This window comes from Schistocerca piceifrons, chromosome X, assembly GCF_021461385.2.
Source record: "Schistocerca piceifrons isolate TAMUIC-IGC-003096 chromosome X, iqSchPice1.1, whole genome shotgun sequence".
In the NCBI taxonomy this organism is placed as follows: domain Eukaryota; kingdom Metazoa; phylum Arthropoda; class Insecta; order Orthoptera; family Acrididae; genus Schistocerca; species Schistocerca piceifrons.
In genome coordinates, this window is record NC_060149.1 from 396,687,832 (window position 1) to 396,707,782 (window position 19,951).

A 19,951-nucleotide genomic window follows, 5' to 3' on the forward strand; every position below is an offset into this window, starting at 1 on the left:
TGCTTATTATATGGTTAAAATTTGTTGTATACATCCCTTGATCATAGGCAGCAACATAGGTTGAATCATTTGTTTTTAATATTTTATACACCAAGCCTGAACATAGCTCAAGCGACATTGCTGTCTTCAAAAGACGGCGACCAAGTATAGCTTAGGCCACTATTTTCTTGATGCACAAGACACCTATTGGTCAGAAACAGAACTCATTTCATGTGAGAAGAATGTACGGATGTATCGCCACCTATCCCTTAACAGGTACTGCCTTCTGTTGTGAATTTCTAGAATTATTTTGAAACGAACATTAGCTAACATGACAGCTGCTGTCATGAATGATGGTGATCTGCCAATTGAATGGGAATCTTTAGCTTGATGGTTTCTTTACCACTGGCACTAGCTTTCACTTCTATCTTCCATTCCTTTTACACACATCTGTGACAGGATAAACAGAATACTGCCCTGCACATGCTTTCATGGTAGCCACCCACATGACACAAATACTTGTTTGGTGTTTCATATCAGGCTGTAGGAAGGCAATAGGAAAACAACATTCCCTAAGATTTTGATCAGAACAAGAATGTGGAATTTCCACACTGTCTCCAATGATCACTCACTGTGTGTGGAACCAACTTAGATTTTTAAAATGAAGTACTAATCATAATGTGTAACTCGTACAGTGATAGCACAGTGAAATGAGAGTGTGGAATTTATAATCATAAAAGATAAAAAAGAGGAATCCTACAAATAAACAAAGATTGAAATTCTGCAGATACTCAGTATATAATTCATAATTTTATTACAATCTGTCACACAGTCTATTGTCAGCCTGCATCCAGCAGTTTAGTGCTGGTATACAATAGATGCTAAACATAAACTGGGAACAAAGTGTTGTAATTTTCTTATTTCATTTATGATAGTTGAAAATGGATAGTTCTAAATGTGTGCCGCAGAAACACTACATTTGCATGGGAGACTGACTGAGAGAGAAAAGATAAAGATTTTAAGCACCATGCTGTGAGCTGGGAAGGAACTGTGTACTGAGTGTAACAACACTGAGCAAGTAGCAACAGTATCTGATTTAGTGGAAGAGTGGTCTATAGTTTTTGGCACCATACTGGATGATTAAGCATCATAAATGTGCCATGAAGATGACTATGTGGACAATTTGTGCAATTAACTTTATTTCATCTAAGTAATATTATGGATCTGCAGTCACTTGCATGGACCATCCAAGAAGTAGTCCAATATATTGTTATGTAGTGTTGTCAGTGGGCCAAGAAAGGTGTAAATGGTTGACCCCAGCACACTGCATGATGGCAAACATACAGATTCCCACCAGGACTTCAACATCAGATCATCAATCATTCACCAGTTGTATCAGTTGTGCAGCTCATTGAGGCAACAAATACAATAAAACATGACCTAGTTTTCATTTGAGAGCTACTTTGTCACAAAATAGACTGATGAAAACAGCACTGCCTAATAGACTAATAAATGTGATAAGAAGACTTTACTTGGAAAAAGTTTGGGTTCAGATGTAGGCACTTTTTCATGCTGTGCCAGATAGTTTGAAAGGCACTTAGCCCTAGGACACCGAAGGGAGGGGGGGGTGGGTGGTTCGTTGAACTCACAATTTTTTTGTCCCCCTACTTTTGCCCAAGTAACTTTCATACTACATATTCCCTTTGAGGTATTGTTTGTTGGCTATTTTATGAAACATTAGTGTCAATTTATTTTATAGAAAATTCCTGCTTTGGAAGAAAAAATACATAAACTTATTATGGGTCCAACAACCCCCCCCCCCCCCCCCACCACCAACACCACCTTAGGCTTCTATGTTATAGAAAATTTCCCTTAGTAGGATTTCGTATTTCTCATCTCTACAACAATGCAAGTTAGTTTCTTGTTGGTTGGTGTTCTTGATATTCACAACAATTGGTTTACTTTCAGAGGAAGTGATTGTTGATGTCTGTCAGCTGTTATTTATCTTGTAAACTTGCAGTGAGTTAGTGCAGTTCCCTATTGTTCACACCCAGACATACACTCCTGGAAATGGAAAAAAGAACACATTGACACCGGTGTGTCAGACCCACCATACTTGCTCCAGACACTGCGAGAGGGCTGTACAAGCAATGATCACACGCACGGCACAGCGGACACACCAGGAACCGCGGTGTTGGCTGTCGAATGGCGCTAGCTGCGCAGCATTTGTGCACCGCCGCCGTCAGTGTCAGCCAGTTTGCCGTGGCATACGGAGCTCCATCGCAGTCTTTAACACTGGTAGCATGCCGCGACAGCGTGGACGTGAACCGTATGTGCAGTTGACGGACTTTGAGCGAGGGCGTATAGTGGGCATGCGGGAGGCCGGGTGCACGTACCGCCGAATTGCTCAACACGTGGGGCGTGAGGTCTCCACAGTACATCGATGTTGTCGCCAGTGGTCGGCGGAAGGTGCACGTGCCTGTCGACCTGGGACCGGACCGCAGCGACGCACGGATGCACGCCAAGACCGTAGGATCCTACGCAGTGCCGTAGGGGACCGCACCGCCACTTCCCAGCAAATTAGGGACACTGTTGCTCCTGGGGTATCGGCGAGGACCATTCGCAACCGTCTCCATGAAGCTGGGCTACGGTCCCGCACACCGTTAGGCCGTCTTCCGCTCACGCCCCAACATCGTGCAGCCCGCCTCCAGTGGTGTCGCGACAGGCGTGAATGGAGGGATGAATGGAGACGTGTCGTCTTCAGCGATGAGAGTCGCTTCTGCCTTGGTGCCAATGATGGTCGTATGCGTGTTTGGCGCCGTGCAGGTGAGCGTCACAATCAGGACTGCATACGACCGAGGCACACAGGGCCAACACCCGGCATCATGGTGTGGGGAGCGATCTCCTACACTGGCCGTACACCACTGGTGATCATCGAGGGGACACTGAATAGTGCACGGTACATCCAAACCGTCATCGAACCCATCGTTCTACCATTCCTAGACCGGCAAGGGAACTTGCTGTTCCAACAGGACAATGCACGTCCGCATGGATCCGGTGCCACCCAACGTGCTCTAGAAGGTGTAAGTCAACTACCCTGGCCAGCAAGATCTCCGGATCTGTCCCCCATTGAGCATGTTTGGGACTGGATGAAGCGTCGTCTCACGCGGTCTGCACGTCCAGCACGAACGCTGGTCCAACTGAGGCGCCAGGTGGAAATGGCATGGCAAGCCGTTCCACAGGACTACATCCAGCATCTCTACGATCGTCTCCATGGGAGAATAGCAGCCTGCATTGCTGCGAAAGGTGGATATACACTGTACTAGTGCCGACATTGTGCATGCTCTGTTGCCTGTGTCTATGTGCCTGTGGTTCTGTCAGTGTGATCATGTGATGTATCTGACCCCAGGAATGTGTCAATAAAGTTTCCCCTTCCTGGGACAATGAATTCACGGTGTTCTTATTTCAATTTCCAGGAGTATAGAAATGACTAAAAAAATACGTGACTTGTCTTTAGAAAGAGTTCTGAATGAAATTTTAGATGAAGATTCTGACTCGGGGAGTGAAAGTGAATATGAGGATGGTGTTATGGAGTATGATTCAGATCAGAAAAGTGATGTGGATGTTAGAGAAGATGAAGATAGTGCAGCGTCAGGCAGTGACCATCAGGATGTTATTGTGGCCAAGTCTGGAAGAAGGTACGTAACCACACAACCTGGAATTCCTCAGAGGTCTGTTGCTAATATAGTAAGAGGGCAGGCAGGAGTAACTCCAGCTGGTGTTTGCCATTCACCTGGAGAAGCCTTGAAGTTACTTCTTATGCTTGATATCATGGATATTGTAGTAAAACATTCAAATGAAGAGGCATTTAGGCGAAATGTTACTTTGACTAATGAGAAAGAATTGTATGCCTTTATAGGAATCCTAATACTTATGGGGGCAAATAAGGACAATTCTGTCAGTGTGCACAGTCTTCTGTCAGACCTAATGGATCAGCCAGTTTACAAGGGTATTATGGCAAGAGGACATTTCAAGGAACTTATAGCAATCATAAGGTTTGATGACAAAAGCACTCGCCAGCTAAGAAGGGAAGCAGACAAGTTCGCAGGAATCCGTGATGTTTTCAACAAAGTGAATGACAGGTTTCCACTACTGTATAAACCAGGGGTCCACCTCACCATTGATGAGATGCTCAGCTTGTTCAGAGGGCACTGCCCCTTCAAAGTATTTATGAAGGATAAACTGGGCAAGTATGGCATCCTTATACACATGATGTCCGATGCAGTTGACAGATACATCTTGAATATGGAACCCTATCCAGGTAATGTTCAGAATTTGTCGAAAGAAGAATGGGGTTCAGCAGATGTCGTTAAACATCTGGTAGCACCTGTGAAAAATACTGGTCAAAATATAACTACAAACCGATACAATACATCAGTGGATTTGGCGGAAGAGTTATACCAAGACTACAAAGTTACTACAGTAGGAACTCTCCAGTCAAACAGGAAATATATTCCAGACATAATGAAGAACATGTCATCAAGCGCTATATTCATCAATGTTCTTGTTCACAGACCCATCAACAGGTAGGCCTCCAGTAACTTTGGTGTCCTACATAGCAAAAACGAAACCAAGTAAAAACTTAATGATGTTGTCAACAATGCACCAAGAAAAAGGCACTGTTGGAGGAGAGAAGAATAAAACTGAGATAAATGCATATTACAATTCCACTAAAGGTGGAATTGATACCATTGATCAAATGGCATGTATGTACACCTGCAAGAGGGGAACAAAGAGGTGGCCCCTATCTGTATTTTACTCTCTCATCAACATTTGTGCTATCAATGCAATCACCATATTCATCCAGCAACATCCAAGATGGAATGAAACGAAACACAACTAATGGAAACTTTATCTTCTGCAAGCTGGGATGGAACTAGTGAAATTGCAGGTAGAAGAAAGAAGTGCCAATGCAAGAGGGTTATCTAACCAAATTGTTCAATCAATGGAGACTATTCTACAAAAGAAAATCAAAGAAGTGACACCAGAAGCACGTCAGCCTCCTGCAGGGAAAGGTCGGTGCCATATTTGTATAAGAGAAGCTAAAACAAAGAAGCAGAAGTACAACAATCTAAGTAATCCAGAACAGTATCGTGGACAGTGTCAAACATGTGTGTAACACACATTCAGAAAAAATTGTGAAGTGTGTCTGTTGCCTTGAAGATGAGGACTCAGAGTAGTCTATTGTATATGAACACATCTGTATTTTGTATTGTAATATGTCAGTTTATTATTCACGCAATCCAATATTTATAACAATTAACAACATTTATAAACTGATGATTTAGTTAAAATACATAAACCATTTTGAAAGTTGTAATTTTTCATCAGTAAACTTATTTAATACCTGTGGGATTGCCGAACCCCCCCCCCCCCCCCCTTTAGGCATCCAAGTTAGAAACTTCATTAGGTCATCAGTCCCCTAGAACTTAGAACTACTTAATCTTAACTAACTTAAGGACATCACACACATCCATGCCCAAGGCAAGATTCGTAGCAGTCACACGGTTTCAGACTGTAGCACCTAGGACTGCTCGGCCATTCCGGCTGTCCTGCAAGCCATCATATGCTGCGTGATGGAAAGTACCTTGTGGCACTGCAAGTCATTCCATTTCCTCTTATACTCACAAATGGGGTGAGGGAAATACAAGTGTCTATAAGTCTACATGCTTCCACACAAACCCTGATCTTATATTGTCTTTGTGGCCCCTAGGTGATGTGTATGTTGGTGGCAGTAGGATCATTCTCTAGTCTGTTGCTGCTGTTGACTCTCTAAACTTTCTCAATAGTATTTCAGAGGAAGAACTTCTTATTCGCTGCTGGAATTCCAGTTTGTTCCAGGAGAATTCCCCTAACACTTGTGTTTTGACTGAACCTACTGGTAACAAACCTATCAGCTCACCCCTGAATTGATTCAATGTCTTCTTTTAATCTAACTTGGTGGGGATCCCAAACACTCAAGCAGTACTCAAGAACTGGTCATACAAGTGTTCTTTAGGTAGTCTTCTATATAGGAGGGGTATACTTTCCTGCAGTTCTTGCAATAAACTTCCGTCAGCCATTTGCCTTCCCTACAACTGACCTTCCCCTCATAATGTGAGTAATCTCATTTCTTTTGTATCCAGATAACATGTAAAAGTGTACAGTGTATAACATCATGATACATATATGCAACTCATTACACTGTAGAGTGTATTAATATGCCATGAGAGCCTGACTCATTTGTATACTGAAAAAAATTGGTCTAATAGTAAAACTGTGTGTTATGCAAAAAGCTTTTTCTATGTATTCAGGCACATAATAGAGCTGTTAGTGACTGCGAAGAAAATGGACCACTTGGATAAGCCTTAGATGCATTAGTCTAGAGTTGGAAATTGTGAGAAGATCACAAATGACAGATTTTCTAGTGTGGTATTCAGGAAGTTAGGATTAAAGCTCCAGCAAATTTGGAACAATGCATAGTTTCATGTTGCTATGGTTTTTTCATTCACACTGTGAATTTTATTAGTCAAATGACACAGCTCTTAACATTTCCTTGAGCTGCAGCTTGATAAATTTTAAATTAAGAATACTGAAAAGTTGAAGGGTCTAGCTGTCTATGGATTTTGATTTATTGACTCATTGTGATGATGGTGTGCTCCAGCAGTAACAAGGAGTTAAGCATGCAATTCATAAGGTCAATACTAATTATCACTCTTTCCCTTTGTCACACTAGCACCCTGACTAATATTTACAAAATATCAGTCACGTATAAAATATAACAGACATTCTGTACATGCTGTGCTATTCATGGTGGCACCAGGAGCCTGGATATGGTTTTTGTGTATGTGTACATGATCTTACCCTGGTGTAGAAGGCACTCCATTTTAAGGCTTGTCATAATTTGTTCCTGAGATGAAATTACATACACTATTCACCTCTCAGGATCTGTGAAGTGAGATGTTCCAGTTTCAAAACAAGTTCCATTTTCTTTTTGTTTCTTCAGTGCTATTGTTGGTAGTCCAATCATGGTTTACTTCATTCACTGCTTGCAAACAAATGTTCTACAAGAATTTCTCTCTATCTGGATGCATCAGATGTTTCTGTTCTATGCGTTTCTTACTTCCTACTTGCAGTATATCCATTTATACATCTCTGTTTCCTCCATAAGTTCAGAGATGGCTCTAATATTTTGGTAAATCAGTCTTTTAAATTACTCTGCCCTTCATCATACCAATTGCAATGGATTTTCTGATCCTAATAATAGGTGCTTGTGCTTGAAATCCACATTTTTCACACTCAGAGACCTTGTTATATGGAGGATATGTACACCAATCAATGAGTCTCTCACTTCTCTTAGGCTCCTGTAAGTGAGATCATCTTCAGAAGTATTTATACTGACTGATACACAAAGAGAAGCACCCAGAAGGGTAGGAGGAAACAAAATGAAAATTCATGTGTTGAGAGGTTATGTGATGTTATTGAGTAAAATTTATAAAGAACTTGACAGTATGAGCCCACTTGCCAGTCTAGCATTGCACCCCCTCTGGCCTGGATGCATGCACTGATTTAGGATGTTATAAAGCTGTTGTGTTCTCTTCATTGGCAAACTGGCCCAAAACTATTATACTGGTCCTTGATATGCTGGGTAATGGCACTGGGATGGAGTTGATATCTGAGCTGGTCCCATATGTTTTCTACTGGGGAAATATCTGGGAATCTTGCTAGCCATGGTAGTACCTGAACATCATGCACACAGTTCAGAGACACATGCCATGTGTGGAAGAGCATTGTTTTGTTGAAAAATGGTGCCACAACACTGTCACATTCAGACATAGGATGACTGTGATGTACCGTTATACTGTCAAAGTTTCCTCAGTGACTACAAGCTCTGGCCTAAAGTCATATCCATAATATGATACCCACACTATGATGCCAGGATTAACACCACTGTGCCTTCCCAAAACAATGGAAGAAAGGGACTTCCCCCCATGTTACCATCATAATCACCAACCATGGTCATTTGGAGTAGTGAAGAACTATGATTCATCACTGAACACAGTGCAATACCACTCATCAGCAGTCCATGTTTTCCAAACATGGCACCACTCCAAATGCAGCTGTTTGTTTTGTAATGTTAATGGTGCAGGGAGTCCATTACCCATTCCCAGATAGCAGGCACAGATGTGAAGAGGTTATAGTATGCTTGGTGCACAATACAGTGCTCCTCCATTGTGGTAATCATATATAGTCTACCAGAAGCTTGATGACGAGTATGACTGCCCTCATGTTCCCATACAATGCAACATAGGGCTACTGGCACATTAGAATGCCCATAAATTTCGATATTGCATGGTTTGACTAGCCAGACAAATGGGGACCGACAATAAGGCTATTTTCAAACTGTCAGGTGCTGATAATGCTCTCTAAGATGCATACACAGCATGTCTGTGTCCTTCACAGCTATCACTCAACATTCGACACTCTTCACACCCTTGATATATCCTACCAGACCTCATAATAACATTGAACACAAACAACACTAATGCTCTGTGGTGAATGTTCTATCTGCCACAGAAAATTGCAACTCTAATGATTCACACATTCATCGGTGATGTGTAAACATGTGAGTTATATTGACATCTGACCAAGTCTTCCTGGTGCTTCACTTTTTTGTCAGGCAGTGTACAATGTTATAACCCTTAGAAAGTGACAATGCAGGGAAACAAGTATGATGTCATCAGAAATGTGCTAATATTTTCACAAATTCACCTACTAAGATATAAAATTATCATCAGCATCAACATCTTGAACAGCTTCCAGCCTCTGGCCGGATCTGTATGGAAGACAGGCCTCTCCAAAATCTCCTGTCTTGCCACCGTCTCTCCATCTTCATCTTGGTCTTGTCTTCTCCTTTCTTCTGGACACATTTCTCTACTTTCAGCCATCTGTCTCTCGGTCTTCCTCTTGGTCTCTTTCCTTCCAGACCATCTCATGTATCCTCCTGGTTATCCTCTTCTCCTTCATTCTCTTAACATGTCCGTACCATTTCAGCCTTGATTTCTCTATCTCCTCCTGTAATGGCTCCACCTTCATTAACTCTCTGATCTGCTAATTTCCTAACCTGTCTATCTTTGAGACTCCAATACTGTTTTTCAAGAATTTCATCTCATTAGCTTGTACTCTGCTTTTCTCTGTTCCTTTCATAACTCAGGTTTCTGATGCGTGTGTCAGGATTGGGACATAGTATGAATGGTATATAACATTTTTACTGATTTGGGGTACATCCTTGCTCCATATTAAGCTTCTGACACTCTTCCGAAATGCTTCTGCTTTCCTCCCCTGCTCGTTTATTTCTCTGTCATTTTTTCCATCTTCTTGTATCAGGCTTCCTAGGTACTTCAAACTCTCCACTCTCCTCAATTGTTCCTCGCCAATTGTTGTTCCAGTTGTTCCTCTCTCCTTCTTTCTTGTTGTGATAATCATCTCACTCTTACTTATACTATATTTCATCCCATATTTTTGTACTGTTCATTCCCATATGTCCAACTGCTCTTGTACTTCCTCCTCCTTACTCCCCCAAATCATCAGATCATCTGCAAACACCATAGCTTTCATCTTCCTTTCACCAATTACTTGTGCTACTGTACTCATTATATCATCCATCACTACAATGAAGAGTAATGGTGAAACTGCACTTCCCTGCCTCAAGCCAGACTTCTGTTCAATCCAGGCTGATCTCTCTCCTCCCACTTTCACACAACTCACACTTCCATGGTACATTTCCCTTATCCTCCAAATAATTTACTTCTCCTCTGTTCTCCAGGGCTTTCCACACTTTGCTTCTACATACACTACCATATGCTTTTTCAATGTCCAGGAAGGCCATTAGTAGATCTATTCCATATTCATTGTGCTGTTCCTGCAGTTGTCTTAAAGTAAAAATTAGATCCACTGTGGACCATCCTGTTCTGAAGCCATTTGCTCTTCTCTTTCTTCCTTCTAATTTTGCCAGCCCCCCCATCAACCATGGATCTTGCTGTTGGTGGGGAGGCTTGCGTGCCTCAACGATACAGATAGCTGTACCGCAGGTGCAACCAAAACGGAGGGGTATCTGTTGAGAGACCAGACAAACATGTGATTCCCGAAGAGGGGCAGCAGCCTTTTCAGTAGCTGCAGGAGCAACAGTCTGGACGATTGACTGATCTGGCCTTGTAACACTAACCAAAACAGCCTTGCTGTGCTGGTACTGCGAACGGCTGAAAGCAAGTGGAAACTACAGCCATAATTTTTCCCGAGGGCATGCAGCTTTACAATATGGTTAAATGATTATGGCATCCTCTTGGGTAAAATATTCCTGAGGTAAAATAGTCCCCCATTCAGATCTCAGGGCAGGGACTACTCAGGAGGACGTTGTTATCAGGAGAAAGAAAACTGGTGTTCTACAGGTCAGAGTGTGGAATGTCAGATCCCTTAATATGGCAGGTAGGTTAAAAAATATAAAAAGTGAAATGGATAGGTTAAAGTTAGATATAGTGGGAATTAGTGAAGTTCGGTGGCAGGAGGAACAAGACTTCTGGTCAGGTGAATACAGGGTTATAAATACAAAATCAAATACGGGTAATGCAGGAGTAGGTTTAATAATGGATAAAAAATAGAAATGTGGGTAAGCTACTACAAACAGCATAGTGAGTGCATTATTGTGGCCAAGATAGATATGAAGCCCACACCTACCACAGTAGTACAAGTTTATATGCCAACTAGCTCCGCAAATGATGAAGAGATTGATGAAATGTATGATGAGATAAAAGAAATTATTCAGATAGTAAAGGGAGACGAAAATTTATTAGTCATGGGTGACTGGAATTTGATAGTAGGAAAAGGAAGAGAAGGAAATGTAATAGGTGAATATGGAATGGGGGTAAGGAATGAAAGAGGAAACCGCCTGGTAGAATTTTGCGCAGAGCATAACTTAATCATAGCTAACACTTGGTTCAAGAATCATGAAAGAAGGTTGTATACATGGAAGGAGCCTGGCGATTCAGATAGATTATATAATGGTAAGACAGAGATTTTGGAACCATGTTTTAAATTGTAAGACATTTCCAGGGGCAGATGTGGACTCTCACCACAATTTATTGGTTTTGAACTGTAGATTAAAACTGAAGAAACTGCAAAAAAGGTGGGAATTTAAGGAGATGGAACCTGGATAAAATGACAGAACCAGAAGTTGTAGAGAGTTTCAGGGAGAGCATTAGGGAACAATTGACAGGAATGGGGGAAAGAAATACAGTAGAAGAAGAATGGGTAGCTTTGAGAGATGAAATAGTGAAGGCAGCAGAGGATCAAATAGGTAAAAAGATGAGGGCTAACAGACATCCTTGGGTAACAGAAGAGGTACTGAATTTAATTGATGAAAGGAGAAAATATAAAAACAAAGTAAATGAAGCAGGCAAAAAGGAATACAAAAGTCTCAAAAATTAGATCAACAGGAAGTGCAAAATGGCTGAGCAGGGATGGCTAGAGGACAAATGTAAGGATGTAGAGGCATATATCACTAGGGTTAAGATAGATACTGCCTACAGGAAAATTAAAGAGACCTTTGGAGAAAAGAAAACCACTTGAATGAATGTCAAGAGCTCAGATGGAAAACCAGTTCTAAGCAAAGGAGGGAAAGCAGAAAGGTGGAAGGAGTATATTGAGGGTCTATACAAGGGTGATATTCTTGAGGACAATATTATAGAAATGGAAGAGGATGTAGATGGAGATGAAATGTGAGATATGATACTGCATGAAGAGTTTGACAGAGCACTTAAAGACCTAAGTCAAAACAAGGCCCCGGGAGTAGACAACATTCCATTGGAACTACTGATAGCCTTGGGAGAGCCAGCCCTGACAAAACTCTACCATCTGGCGACCAAGATGTATGAGACAGGCGAAATACCCTCAGACTTCAAGAAGAAATAATAATTCCAATCCCAAAGAAATCAGGGGTTGACAGATGTGAAAATTACTGAACTATTAGTTTAATAAGCCATGGCTACAAAATACTAACATGAATTCTTTACAGATGAATGGAAAAACTGTTAGAAGATGACCTCGGGGAAGATTAGTTTGGATTCCGTAGAAATGTTGGAACATGTGAAGCAATACTGACCCTATGACTTATCTTAGAAAATAGATTAAGAAAAGGCAAACCTTCATTTCTAGCATTTGTAGACTTAGAGAAAGCCTTTGACAATGTTGATTGGAATACTCTCTTTCAAATTCTGAAGGTGGCAGGGATAAAATACAGGGACCAAAAGGCTATTTACAATTTGTACAGAAACCAGATGGCAGTTATTAGAGTTGAAGGGCATGAAAGGGAAGCAGTGGTTGGGAAGGGAGTGAGACAGGTTTGTAGCCTATCCCCAATGTTATTCAATCTTTATATTGAGCAAGCAGTAAAGGAAACAAATGAAAAATTGGAGTAGGAATTAAAATCCATGGAGAAGGAATTAAAACTTGGAGGTTCACCGATGGCATTGTAATTCTGTCAGAGACAGCAAAGGACCTGGAAGAGCAGTTGAACGGAATGGACAGTGTCTTGAAAGAACAACAAAAGCAAAACGAGGATAATGTAAAGTAGTCGAATTAAATCAGGTGATGCTGAGGGTACTAGATTAGGAAATGAGACACTTAAAGCTGTAAAAGTGGGTACAATCAGAGGTCCACAGGCAATTGTTAACATTTTATCATGAAGGCACTGACCATCTTGTCTCGCAATGGGATAACGTATTAATAGTTATGACAATTACTTCTGAAATAATAAACAGTTTATTTACTTTTTCTGTCTGTCTTCTTTTTATTTGACTGCCTTTTATTCGTAGTTTCACCTAAGACTTCTTGTAGTGATTTTCAAAGATTGTCAATGCCACTCAAGTGGTACAAGCAGTTTGCAGAGGGCTGAAATGCCAGCCCTAAACCACATGCATCCCACCACACTTGAAATTCTAAACCAAGCTGGCCACCACTTCTTTCCCTAGCTTGTTTACCTGAAGTGTGTCCACACACTCTCATAACTGAACCGGAATTACTCAGTGGGCGGTGTTCACAAATTATGCACACTGATACCACTTCTCAGGTTTAGCTAAACAAGTAAAAATTATAAATGCTTAACATCTGGTAAAAAACTCGTACAGCACAGCTATTGCTAGGCAACCTGGGAAAAGATTATGAACATCTGTATGTCAGTTTCTGAAGTTACTGTTGCTGAATTTGTATTTTCTTGATAGCCTGTATGAAGATGGCAACAAATTTGTTTACAGTGTGTAGCACGTTTTTAAATGTTGCTTTTTAGCTACGTGTGTAGGTGCCAGTCCACAAATCTGAAGGTCTGGGATTCAATCCCCAGTATGTCAAAAGAATTTTCCTGAGACTTATCGACTCTTTTACCTCTGAAAATGACTGTTAATGTGCAGAAAGTGAAGGTGCACCATAATTCAGTCTATGTTGAACTGTAGGTCCCACTATAGCTGGCTGGGAAAGACAGATTGGACTCAGGTGAAGGCAAAGGCGTATCACCTATAATAGGACTGCGTGTAGTAAAGTAAGGTGGTTCTCAAAGAATGTTTTAGTTGTGGACTGTTTTACATTTTTTCAGTAGCACACACATGATCAAAAGCTCTAGCATGCGAGAGAGCAAGGTCAGAGCAGCTGCTCATGCAGGCATAGATACAATATGGAAACTAAACGTATTATTTGTTCAACTGAGAGTTAACTTTTGCCCCAAGACTTAACATACAGCCAATAGTGAAATTCATCAGTAAAGTAGATTTGTTGACATTTTAGCTTATGCAACATCATACAAACACTCTTCAATTCAGTGATTCAAAATACAAGAAATAGAGAAGGACTCAGACATGAACCTAGCACCTTTGCTGATACCAGTTCAATTTTTTAGCACTTTTTTGAGTGATACCCATCTTTATACAATGATAATAAGAGACTGCAACCATAATTTGGTAATATATTTGTGCAATTTTGTGTACAGATTCATACTTAATTTGAAAATACCTGGACATTTCTGCATGTTACAAGTTGACATTTCAGATGTTGAACCAATACAAGGCTTTCCACCATAATCTGGACGTGGATTTGCACAATGTCTCCCTCTATACTTTACTCCATAGCCACATGAAACACTGCATGAACCCCAATCAGACCACTCTGACCTGCAAAATAAAAACATTTGACTCTGTTGTATTAAAAATTAAGGAAGTTCTGCAGATAAAATTAAAATAGAAAAATTGTGTTCTGAGAAAAATTGATCACCAATAGCATGAACTGTAAATCATAAGTTATGGTCAGAGTACAGACAATACTCAAGATTAGTCTGTTCCTCCTCCATCCCACAAGGGATCTGCAAGTGGTTGCAGCTTCTCACACGACATGTGTAAGCAGTTGGCTGCCAGCAAAGTGGCCTTACACTTATCAGCCAGAACGTTATGACCACCTACATAATAGCCAGTATTTCCACCTTGGGCATGGATAACAGTGGTGATATGCCATGGCATGGAAGCAGTGAGGCCTTGGTAGGTTGCTGGAGGGAATTGGCACCACGTCTGCACACACAAGTAGCCTAATTCCCGTAAATTCCAGGGAAAGGCGATGATCTCAGATGCCACATTCAGTCACACCCCAGATGTGTTCGATCGTGTTCATATTTGGTGAGTTGGGGAGCCAGCACATCAACTGGAACTCAACACTGTGTTTCTTGAACCACTCTATCACACTCCTGGCCTTGTGACACGTCACATTATCTAGCAGAAACATGCTACTGCAGTCAGGAAATTATGATTGTTGTGAATGGGGGTACATGGTCTGCAACCAGTGTATGATACTCCTTGGCCATCATGAATTCTTGCACAAGCTCTACTGGGCCCATAGATGCTCACATGAATGTTCCTCAGAGCATAATGGACCCACCACCATCTTTTTTTCATTCCACAGTACAGGTATCAAGGGGCTATTCCCCTGGAAGATGACAGATTTGCTCCCTTCCATTGGCATGATGAAGAAGGTATTGGGATTAATCAGACTGTGCAACACTCTGCTACTGCACCAACATCCAGTGCCAATGATTATGTGCCCAATTAAGCTGTAGCTGCTGATATCATGGTGTTAACATTGGCACATGAATGGGCCATCGACTGTGGAGGCCCACATTAGGAGTGTTCGGTGCACTGTATGTTCATACACACTTTTACTCTAGCCAGCATTAAAGTCTGATGTTAGTTCTGCCATAGTTCAGTACCTGTCCTGTTTTACCAGTCTGCCCAGCCTATGATGTCAGATATCTGTAATGAGGGGGGCTGCTCAACTCCATAACATCTGGATGTGGTTTCACCACATGCTGAGGGCACTCACCACAGTACTCTTCAAACACCCCACACATTGTGCAGTTTCCAAGATGCTTGTGCTGAGCTCCAGGCCATCACAATCTGCCCTCGGTCAGACTCAGATAGATCGTGAGCCTTCCCCATTCTACACATGGTCAGAACAGTCACTGATACTACATGCTTTGAGCATGTGCCTGACTGGCAGTCATTCCTTGCCAGGTGATAATGCTATCACCTGGATGGGTTTATGTTAATAGTAGGTCAGTGGTCATAATGTTCTGGCTGATCAGTGTCTTTCTGTTGCTTGTGCAATGTCATTTAGCACAACTAAGGGTCAGCAATATTGCACATCTGATGCTCAGAAGCATTTGTGTTATAAATGGAATACAGTTTGTAGTGAAGTTCACAGTAATTATGACTTCCAGATGTAATCCACTGCCAGTTTCACTTTGCTAAGACAAAACATTTCTTGTTTATTGAGAAAGATGGACTGCCTCAGTGTCTTGTGTGTCATAAGATACTCAGTACATAGAAGAGGTAAAATATGTGGTGGCCCTATGTTTCTCTTCATGAGGTACTGTACCATTAGTTGGATAGCACAGCAAAAAAGCAACTCATTGCTGCACAGAAGCGCAATGTACAGAAAAAGTAAATCTGAGCCCAAAAAATTTCATACATACAGTTTCTGTGTGTTCTTCATATGCATTAACTTTGATTAATAAATGAGTTTTGTCCCATTAATTTTAGACTGCCAATGTGGAAGAACATGTAAATCACTTGGTGTTGCATGGGGTGGGTGGAGATAGTGACATATGCGTATTGTACAATAATGGCTGGCACCCCTCTATGGTATTGTAATGTATTTCTTGTAAACAAAGGAAAAAAGAATACCACATGACAGAAGTCTGAATCCCTTCATATGCGCTTGGAATCTGTTTGTTGCCATTGCGAAGTGGAAACTGTTTGTCAAGACTGGAACATTCTGATGGAAGTGAGGTTGTTCCAAGGGATTGTTAGTTCCTTTCACAAACACATCAATGTCCACATCATCAGTATAATAGACCTGGGATGTGTCATCATGGGCTTTGCCTTGTTTGTTTTGGTGTTTCGGTCTTTCCTCATGAGAAGATTATGGGCTCTTGATGATGTGTGGCACATTCCTTATCGCTCTCTGTCTGTAGACATAAAGATGGGGCCTATGATGTTCTCGTTCAAAGGAAATTCATGGTGGCATGAGGGCCACTACTAAGTGCAGTCTAAAGCTGCTACAGTCTGTATTGCACAAATTTTATCTCAAATGATATTTTGGCAACTGAAGTAATGATGCTATAAAGGTTTGTGATTTTCAAGTCATCTGCCTATTTTTGGCTTCTGTAGCTTCCAAGTAATTAAAAAATGGGATAATTTATCAAGGAAGATTTTGGGAGAGACAAATATAACTACAGGCATTCACTGTCCACCAAAAAAGATCCTGGACTGATTTTCTTCATGACTTATAAGCAATGCCAGTGCAGTAACTACATTGGCAGCTTGAACTAACAACTGTAAACAATAAATATGCATTTGACCAGTCAGTTGTGGGTAGGCAGTGTTAAATAATGGACATGCAGCCGTGGTGTATCAGTGTTATTGTGTTACTGATCATAATGGAGCAACATCTCTAATTCAAATGTTCAAGACATTACCCAGAATGTTTTGAAGAAGTGAAAAGTGCAGGTAAAGACTGGTCCACAAACCCTGACTTCTAAACAAAAACAACAACATGTTGTGTAGTATTTCAGATTTTATAATTGAAACACTGTCAGCCATTACCACCTGAACAACATCAATTATGCTGAATTATTTATTTGTAAGTAATATGTGTATTGTGAATGCTGTACTGAAGCACTGTGTCTCTTTCTATCTGTTACATGTACAACACATGAGTTACTGACAAGGTGGTGCAGTGATGATCTCCCAATGTGATGAGAGGCAGAGCAGGTCTCTATACAAGGCCCTGATGGTCAATGCCCGAAAGGCATACGGGAAGACACTGACATGAATTCTCTAAAATACTACTGAGTAAAAACAAAATGAATACTTATTGAAATTTTAATACCCCTATATCTGATATCGAAGAGTGAACATTAAACATGTATCGAGCTTATACGTTCTCAAGAACATTTTTTCTTGTTGTGTCATTTACACATTCAAGTAACGACTGTACTGAATATTAAAAGTAATTCATGAAATATTAGGAATTTTTGTGCTTGTTCACTCAATCAATCATTTTTTTAAATGAAATATAATAAACAGTGAGGCAGACTACTCTATTCTGACTGCTACAACTATGTACCATCTACTTATTGTGTTAATAGCTAATGAAGAAATAACTTCAGACATTAGTGAAAAGGATAGTCTTTGAGCAGATAGGTGATTGTTTTACAATTCTCCTAAAATCTGCCTAAACAGTTTAAAAAAATGAAATTTTCTTCTGGTCTCTTCAATCTCATACTAAGCTACAACTTATTGTAAAAACAGTAACTGAATACTGATAAATAACAAGAGATATATGAAGCTAAGAAAAATCTAAGGCATGTGGTTTTGCAATGTGATGACACTACGCCATCCAGTTAACATACACACATGAATCAAGAGCCTTATCTGACAGACCTGAAGATCAGAATTTCTTTGTGAAGACCACAGTAGACATCTGCTGTGACTTGACTGAAAAGCAAAATGTGGGAAATCTTCTCAAAAAACTCATCATGGGTGATGAGACTTCATAATATCTATATGAACGTACCATAAAATGACAAAGTGCAGAATTTCACATGAAGAGTTGATGCTTTGATGACATAACTGACAATCAAGCCAACGAGAGTTGAACAGCCTCCCAAAGAAGGACTTTTCTGACAGTTTAACATGTATGAATGTCCTGTGCATTGTACTTGATTGAGGGGAGACTATGTAATAAACCTGAGGCATTAAAACCACCATCTTAGCTTTTCTCTATTTCTATTAATTCAGTCTCAAAACTTTTTAGACTGATGGGTTACATCACTGGCTTCCTGGTTTCAAGAAGGATCTTGGGGCAGTTGCATATAACTGTAAACATAATTTCTGATGCCAATCTATAGTAAAACTGTGGAACACAATTTATGCTCATATATTGTGACATTTTGGAGACTGAAAATGAACTATATAAGAATAAACATGGATACTGAAAATGGCAGGGGTTGCCCTGTTCAGATGTCAGAGTATACAGCTATAACCAGATCAATAGCATTGCTTGATTTCATATAGGCTTCTGATAGAGATCTTCATTTTAAATTGCTCTGTTCAGAAGACAGTATACAGGGTGGTCCATTGATAGTGACCGGGCCAAATATCTCATGAAATAAGCATCAAACGAAAAAACTACAAAGAACGAAAGTTCTCTACCTTGAAAGGGGAAAGCAGATGGCGCTATGGTTGGCATGCTAGGTGGTGCTGCCACAGGTCAAACGGATATCAACTGCGTTTTTGTAAATAGGATCCCCATTTTTTGTTACAAATTCGTGTAGTATGTAAAGAAATATGAATGTTTTAGTTGGACCACTTTTTTCGCTTTGTGATATATGGCGCTGTAATAGTCACAAACGTATAAGTACGTGGTATTGCGTAACATTCCGCCAGTGCAGATGCTATTTGCTTCGTGATACATTACCCATGTTAAAATGGACCATTTACCAATTGCAGAAAGGGTCGATATCGTGTTGATGTATGGCTATTGTGATCAAAATGCCCAACGGGCATGTGCTATGTATGCTGCTCGGTATCCTGGACAACATCATCCAAGTGTCCAGATAGTTAGGTTATTTAAGGAAACAGGAAGTGTTCAGCCACAAGTGAAACGTCAACCATGGCCTGCAAAAAATGATGATGCACAAGTAGGTGTTTTAGCTGCTGTCGTGGCTTGGCGGGTTAATGTATGGTGCGGCATTATGGGAGGAAGGATAATTGGCACCCATTTTATCAATGGCAATCTAAATTGTGCGATGTATGCTGATTTGCTACGTAATTTTCTACCAATGATACTACAAGATGTTTCACTGCATGGCAGAATGGTGATGTACTTCCAATATGATGGATGTCTGGCACATAGCTCACGTGTGGTTGAAGTGGTATTGAATATCATATTTCATGACAGGTGGAGTGGTCATTGAAGCACCATACCACGGCCCACACATTCATTGGATCTGACGTCCCCAGATTTCTTTCTGTCGGGAAAATTGAAAGATATTTGCTATCATGATCCACCAACAATGCCTGACAACATGCGTCAGCGCATTGTCAATGCATGTGTGAACATTACGGAAGGTAAACTACTTGCTGTTGAGAGAAATGTCATTACATGTATTGCCAAATGCATTGAGATTGTCCAACATCATTTTGAGCATTTATTGCATTAATGTGGTACTTACAGGTAATCACACTGTAACAGCATGAGTTCTCAGAAATGATAAGTTCACAAAGGTACATGTATCACATTGGAACAACTGAAATGAAATGTTCAAATGTACCTACGTTCT

The 19,951-nt window shown here is 40.7% G+C and overlaps 1 protein-coding gene across 1 annotated transcript in view; it reads right to left on the minus strand.

Moving 5' to 3' along the window:
- The window catches only part of LOC124723147 (hemicentin-1-like), a 754,903-nt gene that overhangs the window by 142,292 nt on the left and 592,660 nt on the right, over nt 1-19,951 (minus strand). The window contains exon 43 of the mRNA XM_047248337.1: nt 14,074-14,231. Coding sequence (XP_047104293.1) covers nt 14,074-14,231 — 158 coding nt within the window. The remainder of the gene's footprint in view (nt 1-14,073; nt 14,232-19,951) is intronic.